The 10376-nt window shown below is 38.2% G+C and overlaps 1 protein-coding gene across 1 annotated transcript; it reads right to left on the bottom strand.

Annotated features, from left to right (window-relative positions):
- Positions 1-53: 53 nt before the first annotated feature.
- chga (chromogranin A) lies at positions 54-9904 on the bottom strand. The gene is made up of 8 exons (XM_084432407.1): positions 9619-9904; positions 8939-8988; positions 7905-7998; positions 6630-6698; positions 6309-6392; positions 3852-4160; positions 1419-1768; positions 54-625 (listed from the first exon to the last, which is right to left on the bottom strand). Exons 1-8 carry the CDS (start codon positions 9662-9664, stop codon positions 542-544), a joined length of 1086 nt encoding a protein of 361 aa, XP_084288533.1. The 5' UTR covers positions 9665-9904; the 3' UTR covers positions 54-541.
- Positions 9905-10376: the final 472 nt, after the last annotated feature.

The following is a 10376-nucleotide window of genomic DNA, read 5'->3' as shown; positions in this document are numbered from 1 at the left end:
TGCTGTTTTGAGGTTTGGTTCTGACTCACACGTTGAACATTGCATGGAATCAGTTTGAAACACTTCATTTTGACCTTTATTTGTTTTCTTCAATCCCAAAAAGAATTTAATTACAGTCATCACCATACCTAAAAAAAACATTATTGCCTATGGATCATAAGACTCCATAATATCAGGTACAATCTGTATATTAAAATTTCAACCTAGTGTGATAATTCTGGGAAGTTTTTAACAAATATTTTACATTTACTGTACTCAATGCCCTAATTTCTTCAGGAAGCAAGCGCGATAAAGCAAAGCGGTCGAGCTGGGAAAGGTGAAGCGATCTGACTCAAGACCTTGATGTTTGACACCAGAGGAGTCGCTTTGAGGGTTCATATAACACGCGGAGGGAATGAGCAGAGGATCTGCGGCGCTGAGATAAGAGCTTACGCTGCTGTGGACTGAGCAAAAAGGTGAGAGCCTCATCTCGTGTTGACATGCCTTTCTACTGAAGGAGAGATGAAGGGCAGAGTGGAAAGAGAAGGAGAGCTGGAGCGGCTCAGACTCGTCTCAGATCATGAAGTTTCTGAGCCACACTTTCTAGTTCAGACTCGATGGCAGCCAGACTCTCGATCTCAGCATCCTGATGACAGAGGAGAAACAAATCAGGCCATTGGTGAATTTTAAAAGGGTTTATGAACATTTATATTCATACACTACCGTTCAAAAGGTTTGGGGTTGGTACGATTATTTTTTTTTAATAAAAAAAACACAAAAAAAAAACAATAATATTGTGAAATATTATTACAATTTAACTGTTTTAATATATTTTAAAATGTGATTTATTCCTGTGGAGGTAAAGCTGAATTTTCAGCATCATTACTCTAGTCTTCATGATCCTTCAGAAATCATTCTAGTATGCTGATTCAGATCTCAGGAAACATTTCTTATTATTATCAATGTTAAGTTGTGCTGCTTAAGTTCAAAAGAACAACATTTATTTGCAATAAAACTCTTCTGTAACATTGTCAATTTCTTTACTGTCGCTTTTAATGAATTGAATGCATCCACGCTGAATAAAAGGATTCATTTATTCCCCCCCAAAAAACTGACAATATTAGAGATTTAATTCTACACAGTGTGATATAAAGTATATATAATATTTGTGATGCCTAAGCATTTAAAACATGTGGTTTTACATATACTATTAGTGGGTTTTGTTTTTTGTTCAGACAGGTTTACTTTAAGTGATTTGGAATATGATTTGTATGTACTATTTTGATACGTTAAAATGTTTTTTATGGAGTTTGACCAACATTGTCACTATGAACCATAGATTTATTAAAAGAGTAAATTCTACTTTTGTGTTGCACAGAAAAAAAAAAAACCTTTTTGGATTTGATCATTTAAGAAAATGTGTCAGCTAGGTGTCATACCCCTGTCTTCCTGCTGCCGCTGCCCTCTTCATCTCTTTTGTCCTGTGGTTCAGTTCGTGCTATGAGCTGCAGCTCCTGCTCCTCTGGGCTCCTCCACAAATCTCCACTCTCCTTAGAGTGGTGTGGCGCTTCCCAGTGTTCATCCAGTTTTGGGCTGGTCTCCACTCTCTTGTGGGACGGTTTGCTCACGCGACTCCAGCGCTTTACTCCAACCTCGCTCTTCTTCGTCTTCTCCTCCTCATCTTTTGAATGTGTTCTCTCTGTTTCAGCTCCCTTGAGCTCCTCTCTGTCCTCCATGATGGATTGTTTTACATTAGGATTTGCTTCGAGATCATCTGTGGCTGTTTCCCCTTCAGATAAAAGAGAGCAAAGTTATGATTATTATACTATATCTTCTCTATCTCTCTTTATCTCACTCTTTTCTCTCTTATTATTCTACACACACACACACACATTTACTTTAGTGCAGCTTCAGCAAAAGCAGCACTCTTCTAAATGAAACGCTCCCACTTGCCAACTCACCGCTTGATTCCTCTTATCTTGAAAAATAAACTCTCGTTCTGCCATTTTATCTGTATTACACAGAACACAGATACCCAAATCATTGTTTCTATTAACGAATACACTAAAGTCACCCAAAATGTCTGGCATTTTTCACCAAGTGAGATCTGAGGGCCACTTTTAACAAGCTGCAGGCAGCTGGCTGATCTGGGCAGCCTCCAACATTAATTATTGAATCGATTCAGCGAGCCACAGCACAGCGTGGATTTCATTTCATAGATGGAGGCACTGTCACACTGGCCTGTTCATGGAGCACGGCTAAATTCCCCCATCAATCTTCATTTACCATCCCTCCCTACTGACTCTTTTTAACCTTGTCCTGTCGTAGACACAATCTCCTGCTGTTATTCCGAACCTCTTCAGCAAAATGAGTTGTGCCTGTTATATGAATTCTCCCCGGGCATCCCTGTAACTCACACTTTTCACAGAGTAGTGATTATGTTGCTATTGATCGAATATATCATTAGCAGGAGCGCTATGGCTATTTGTTCATTTTAAAGCTGTACTGATCATGAATGGATTATGGTCATCTGAGGTCATTAATGTTGCAATTTGGGGATTTTAAGATACACTTAGGTGCTCTCGGTTAACTGAACACAACTGAATGCGTCTTGCAGAAGAACATTGTAGCCTGAGCTACTTCTCTATGTTCATGTATAATATGACGAGTCACGCAGGTACTGGGCTACTTTGCAGCGGTTGTCAACCCGTCAGGTTAAAAATAGTCCGAATATGAACACTAATTATAGGCGTACTGTAGTGATGCAGGATAAGACAAAAGCACAGTTTGGAAGGTGGATTCATGATGTACTCGCTCATTATATAGATTTTGTACATTTTGAGCAAAAAAAGTTACATAGTGTACATTTAATGGCTATAGGCCTATACAGTAACAATTGTAAATATGCTATATAATGCCACAAGTGTGTGATGAAAAGGCACAAAGTGGAGAAAAAACACCATAATTAAAATCAAAAGAGATGAGAATGTATACCATGATGACTAGGGCTAGGTAAAAAGATTGATTTTCTGTTATAACTCAGTTATTCATAATTATTTATTGTAATTTTACAATGTTTTAAGAAAATAATTCACAAATTCATATTTTCGTGATATATAGGCTATATATAGAAATCATATTTAACAAAAAGACAAAATAATTGCAAAAAAGCTCTTTCTATTGCTAACAACAAAACAATTATCTAATGCCACCAATGTCCGATTCCTGAACAAATGCTTCTGATTAGCTGTTTTTTAGTGAATCAAAAACATACAGCCCGATTCCTGAAACAAATGACTCTTATGACTTTTGTGAGTATTTCAAGAAGATCAGTTACTGGTTTAAAACAGTCTGAAACCCTGTGTTTAGATTTTTTTTCATATTCAAGCAAAGTGGCTTAGTATCCCTAAATGAATCCGAAACATTTGAATCAAATCAGAATTGGAAATTGAGAGTGTGAATCGGAATTTAACTGGGAAATCGAGTAGTACAGAGCATCCGAGTATTCTATTGGTGCTGTGTAGGAGCCTGGAACAGATGACACTTCTCTCTTTTGTCTTTTTTTTTTTTGGTATTTTACATTGTGGCAGGATTGATGACACACATTCAAGCACTGTTCATCTATCACTTGTACATTTGCAGTGGCTTGTTTCCAGGTATTGAGCCACCACAAGCTTCTCAGCAGGAGGGCCCTTAATTTGAGAAGCCCCAGAGCACTGGCCCTGTCGGGACAGTCTATAATGTGTCCTTGCAGCTAATCTACAGTAAGATTGCAGCTTGCTATATCATATCATAATGAATGCTGTTCTAAACACAAATATAAACTCAGAAAGTAGCACATATGGCATCCCACATATCACATTCATCATTACCCTCTTTATGGTGAGGCGGATCATTTTCCTCTTCCTTTTCCAAGCTGGAGAGTTTCTTCTCCTCCTGTTTCTCCTCGTCCCTTATTGTGGCCTCCTCCTGTGACTCTCTTTTCTTCTCTGGGTTCATAGAGTTGGAGATGTGATTGCTAGGACTCTCGTCTTCTTCACGCTCCTCTTCCTCAGAAATCTGGTTCTGTTTTTTAGACTCCTGCTCTGTCTCCTCGCTCTCCTGGGAGCTCTCCTCTCCTGCTCCTCTCTTCTCTGCAAATTCCTTTGGTTTCTCCATGGCAACCAACATTGACTGATCGTCTGTAGGATGGTAAATTGTTATGTTGAGGTTAAGAGCACATTTGTGTATCAATTTAATCTGAATTAATATTTTTTATTCTACTGTTCATTCCTGTTTCCTGCAGGATGGATGAATGGATGAAACTGTAAGATGATAGACAGATAGACAGATAGATAGATAGATAGATAGATAGATAGATAGATAGATAGATAGATAGATAGATAGATAGATAGATAGATAGATAGATAGATAGATAGATAGATAGATAGATAGATAGATAGATAGATAGATAGATAGTAAATTCAATTATTAAAAAAAATGGTCAAAGCCTTCAAGTCAAAGCCTTTAGGTTTGATTCATCTATGAAAATAAATAAATAAATAAATAAATAAAATGTATTTATTTATGTACTTAATATGCATTATTCTTTTATTCAATGTTGTTTTCTTTCAGGTCAAAGCTTTCAGGTTTGTTTCATCAATAATGAATTTTGCTACAGTACCTTTTCATGGAAGTGCAAGGCTGTGGAACAAACTGTTTAAATGGTTTTTCTTTGGATCAATCTTTCTGACCTCAGTGCTGTACTTGCAAAAACACATATAGATGGTGTGTTGCTAACCAAAGAAAAACATGTTAACCTTGTGACCACTGACTGCTTACCTCCACGAATGAGGAGACTGACATATGAGCCGAGTGGGAAGACTAGATGAAAGCGTATTTGCAATACATGCAGATCATAGAACTGGATGACACAATATTCAAGGTCAGCTCTTTTGAATGAGGTCAAATGAGGTGCACAACAAAGTACACTGACAACCCACTCACAAATGAAGGCATATAGTAAAACACAACCAGTGTTTACTTAATTCTGACACAGAATACAGAATGATATTTAGCCCCCACATACTTGTGCCCACAGACTTCAACGCTGACATATTCGATTAAAAACTCCATGGGGGTGGACATAAGACATTTTACAAGGTCAGTACCACTGTGCACTTGCACTAGTAAGAAACAATGCCCACTAGAAGAGGCAGTTGTGCCCTCTGCCCTGATTCTGCTAATTGCAGCACTATAGAGCAGAACACAGTGATTTACACTAAAATATGCTTCAAGAGCACTGGATGACTGTCCTTTGAAATGTGAAAAGCAATGCAAAAATCAAAGTAGCATTTTCATGTGGCTGTTTTCTTTGATAGAATCTAGGGCGAGGTGTGACCTTTGAGCCCTCAGATGCACTGCATGAGAAACCATCAATCCTATGGTGTTAAATATAGCCACATGGACTCGGGAGTTCTTTGGAAAACCGTTGTCAATTAATACAGTATGTCGCTGCAGAGATCCTGCCGAGTTCTTTGGGCCCACACTGTGGAAATGTGTGCTGTGGTCAGGTGAGTCCACGTTTCAACTTGTTTTTGTAAAAAACAGACATTGTGTTCTCAGTCCCAAAGACAAAAGGGACCATCCAGACTTTCATCGGCAACAGGTGCAAAAGCAAACATCTTTCATGGGATGTGGTTGCCTTAGTGCAAACAGCATGGGTGACATGCATATGTGTGATGGTACCATTGATGTGGAAGGCGTATTTGGGATTGTACAGAGACTTATCAAGATGACATCTTTCCTGGGAAGCATGACAATGCCGGGCCTCATTCTGCACATGCTAAAACAGTGGTTTCTAGACGCTCTTCACCGATGTGCTTGACTGCCTGCCTGCAGTCCAGATCTGTCTCTTACTGAAAATGGATGACCCATCATGAAAAGGAGAATCAGACAACTGTTGAGCAATTGTCTTGTACCAGGCGAGATTTGGCAAAAATTCCACTTGCAAAACTTCAACAATTATTATCCTCAATTACCAAACTATTGAAAAGTAATAATTAAAAGGAAAGGTGATGTGACAATGGTAAACATGCCTCTGTCCCAACTCTTTCGGAGTGTGTTGCAGCCATCAAAATCTAAATGTGTAATTTTGTACTTGGTCAGTACAAAACATGGGAAATCTTTTCTTTGTACTTTTGTCAGTTAAACAAAGGTTCAAGATATTATTATATTTTAAATCACAGATTATTGCTTTAATTGCTTTTTACAAAATGTCCCAACTTTTCTGGACAACAGACTTGTATAGAGTCATGTATCATGACAATTAAGAAGTGGATTCATCTCACCTGCAGTTTTCTTCATGTCTTTAGGGAGGCTGGTCACATGATCAGGTGTGTCTCCTGGGCGTCTCTGTGCTCTCTCACTGGCTCCTGAGAAGCAGTTTGGTGGAGACACGGTCACAAGCAGGCATAGCAAGTTTCTTGGCAATAAAACAGAATCTATGAATTCTCTTTTAGAGTCGTTCAGCAGTGTTAAACAATTCTCCACTCTACATTTCAAATGACCTAATGCTGCCAAAAAAGCCATTAGCACCCGACTGTCATTCTGCTGCCATTAGCATTTCTCTATAGGAAACAAAATCAAAATCTGGAGCATCTGCCTCTTACCCTCCACAGCGATATCTTGCATCTCTCTGAGAAAGTTTCGGTGGCGCAGGATGCTCACAAGCCTGTCATCTGCAAAAAACACAGAACACCTCACACACAGCTCCTAGTTTTTTAGCAGTCAGCACTTTACTTGATTTTTACATTATTTGCATTAATTGCCCTGAAATGTACTGCCTTCGTCTGAGCAGCGCTATTAATCATCGGGCCTGCTGAGACAGAAGAGAGAGAAAGTGAGAGCAGTGAAGAGGGAGAGAGGACAGATTTTCGTTGAATTAACGTTGAGTCAAGCTTTTCCCTTTCTGCTGACCGACAAAGAGAGCACGCAGAGTCGGCTGCTCCCTCCGTGGCAATGCTATTCACTCTTCTCCGTACTTTCCTTCTCAAAATGTCCCTTGTCTTATTTCTCTGCCAGGATTATTCACAATCTGTTAAAGTTGAGGTAGAAAACTGGCAGCTGTAGTTGACAATATTACTGTTAAAAAGTAGAGTTGACGTAAAATGGACAAGCATTAGGGAAGGGCATGTCGGTGTCTGTATATTTTTACAGTTACTACTGCATGTCTTTAAATAATAAAATTTTAATGCACTAACTTACTTGAACTATTTCTATTTGTTACTGTATTAATAATAAAACAGGTGGCTTCAAGCAGGAAATCTTGGGAATGCCCCTTTTTCTATGATTCATATTTTATTCTTATAATATTTGGTGAATTATATACTTCTCTGAAAACAATACATTTTGTACAGCATTTGTACATAAAATTTTAAAATTGCATTTGGTAAGTTAAATTACAATGAACTATGTTTTTAGTATAAGTTTTACATTGTTTTCTGTTAAAAATCCTAACATTTTTACAGTGTATTCATGAAATTCTCCACTTATCTGTCCTCCTCTCTCTCGTTCTGTCAATCCCTGTCCTTCACTGTTTCTTTGTCCTGTAGACTCATTGTGTAAGCCTCGCACAGAGTGTTTGATTTCACTGTTGTAAGCGTTATCTGCAGTTACAATACCTGGCTTGTGAATAGAATGATTGATTTTTCAACTATTAAAGTATCAAAGAAAAAGACCCTGCAATGAGCTTCACACTATGACTGCTAAAGTCTTTAATTACTTTGCTCCATTAACTTGAGGAAACGTGCAGTCACAGCAGCAACGACAGCATATATTTATCATATTGGGAAGGTCACTGCAGATGATAGGGAAGAGGTGCACCCAAGTGCAGCTAAATATATGGAAATAGTAGTAGTCCAGGTGTCACTATTGCAGGCACTCACCAGAGCCGAGAGTGTCAAGGCAGTCCTGGGACGCTGGGACGGGATGAGGCTTGGACAGAGTATCCGCAATTACTTCCACAATACATTTCATCACCTATATAAAGACAGAGAAAGGTTGGGATAGGGAACGGCACAACATTTTTAAGCTATTATGTCATACATTATATAGACATTCATGAAATCAATGTGACAGAGGACATTTCTGTAGTGATTCTTTGATCAAAAGATCAGCTTATAAGTGAAACAGAATTTTTTTGTAACAATTTAAACGTCTTTCCCGTCGTTTTTGAATGGGAGTGTGTATATATGGACTCTACACACATGCATGAGATCAGTGTGACAGAGGACACACAGTAGCAGCCGCTTCCAATAATATCTCAAAGCCTGCCATATCTAACCATCCTTACTGTCTTACATTACACTTTCAATCAATGTCATTTCCTCCTCAGTGCTTTCATTTCCAACACACACACACACACACACACACACTTGTCTCTCCGATTTGTTTGGCTGCACATTCCCCCATAGTCAAACATTTCTTTGCTGTCAGGGAAAAACAGCCTCCCTCAGTAAAACCAAAGTGTTGCTGAAATGGCGTTATAATTTTACTGAGGAGAACAGCATCTGTTTGCAACTTGACATTGGTGATGTTGATTTGTACAGATTTCTAGATTTTCTAGTGACCTATATTAAAACAGACCCTCTCTCGAGGTGTTTTTCATTGGCAAGAACAAGAAAGAGGCATCTGACAATCTCATATAAGTTAAATGAAAGCAACCAAACATTAATTTAAGTTTTAATTCAGTTGATCAAAGCACAGCTTGCAGTCATCTGTAGTTGCAGCCTCCTCTGAGTAAGCACACATGGCACCAGCTGTCACTAGGCTGAAGTCGTGTTGTTGAGTCACTGTCTCGCTTATGCTGCTTTCCTCCACACTTCCTGACAACATGGACTATTGCTGCGGCCATTCTGTGCATCCTTATGCTCTTGTTTCTCAAAAGGCTGCTCAAAACACACATTAAAATAATACGTACCTTCACATCCTTATCATCCATGTGACCTGGGGAGACAGGCGCTGAGAAGACTAGAAGTAGAGAGAATGTTTTGATCAACAAAATATGATATAAACAAATTAGCATAGAATTAACCCTCGGTTAACTTGACGTCTTTTAAAAAGTCAGCTTTAATATTTAGGTAAAGTAACTGTTACGGCGACTCGTTTAGCAACAGACAACCAATCATAAACTGCTTCGATGCTTATCTCATTAAATATTCATGTTCTTTGTACAGTCGCAGAAACTTTCACGCGCTTCGTGTAATCTGAGGGGAAACCGTTACAAATATAGAACGAAGAATAATGGACACATGATTATTTTTGCTGTATGTTTTATAAGTCTTAAAACAACCAGAGCGGTTCTGCATGCGACATTTACACAGATAAACAAGCGGTTATTAAAACTGGCTGCGCTGTATTGATCCGATTTAGCTGAGCTTATGCAAACGTTAACATGCAATGGAACATTATAAACCACAATAACGCGTACAAATGTCAAGTGTGAAAAGCTAATTTGCGTTCCTCGCAAGTGTTGTATCCGCTGTCCTTGGTGCTGACAGAGACATGGAACAGCTCGCATTGAATCAACAACATATACACTAAGTATTCCCACAACAACTTAATACGTTACGTGATCATTTGCACATCTTGCACACTTACCAAAATTCACCAGCACCACGAGACCAGCGCATCCTCGTGCGATCATTTTCTTAATGTGAAGCGCAGGCAATTAACCGTTCGAACCGTTGTGCCAGAAGAAAGCGAATGAACGTTAGTACTTTCCTTTCCTCAGAGTGAATGAAAACACTCGCTGATTTATGGATGCATTATGCGCATAAGGCGTCTGCTCTTATTTGTTTCGCCGGATCCACAGATCACAATGCCTCAGTGTCACTATACTCACAACCGCAGCGATGCCGCCTTATATAGAAGACTTGATGAAGAGGAAATGACATCAGTATAATGTACAGCTGTTTAGTTCACCATCTAACTAAATGATAAAGAAAAAAAAAAGTTAATAATAATATTTTGCATCAATACATGCATGTGTATACTGTATATACACACATTAGCTAGATAGATAATGATAAAGAAAAAAGTTTATAATTTTTCTTTAATATATGCATCCAGATACACATTAGCTAGATAATGATAAAGAAACATTTTTATAATAATTTTGCATGGATAGATAGATCATGGTGTGCTTGATTTTCCATCTATTAATATTCTGCTTCAGGCTAAAAGGCAAGCAAATGCATAAGCATATTATCACTTCTTATCATAACATCACCCTCTCCTAAAACTCCAAAACTAGGCAAATCAGAGCAAAGCATGATTTCTGTCAATAATAATAACAATCATAATAATCATAAATAAATAAAATAATTAATTAATTAAAATTCAAAAGTATTTGAAAA

Source organism: Rutilus rutilus, assembly GCF_951802725.1.
Source record: "Rutilus rutilus genome assembly, chromosome: 15".
Classification (NCBI taxonomy): Eukaryota; Metazoa; Chordata; class Actinopteri; order Cypriniformes; family Leuciscidae; genus Rutilus; species Rutilus rutilus.
This window is presented reverse-complemented; position numbering and strand designations above follow the sequence as displayed.

Bases quoted from the DNA above. Each gene is read 5' to 3' on its own strand.
- chga (XM_084432407.1), bottom strand. From the start codon at position 9,664: ATGATCGCACGAGGATGCGCTGGTCTCGTGGTGCTGGTGAATTTTG. The intron at 6,699-7,904 runs GTGAGTGCCTGC...TGTTTTTTGCAG, and splicing joins CCTTGACACTCTCGGCTCTG to ATGACAGGCTTGTGAGCATC. The intron at 4,161-6,308 runs GTGAGATGAATC...ACCATCCTACAG, and splicing joins AGACATGAAGAAAACTGCAG to ACGATCAGTCAATGTTGGTT.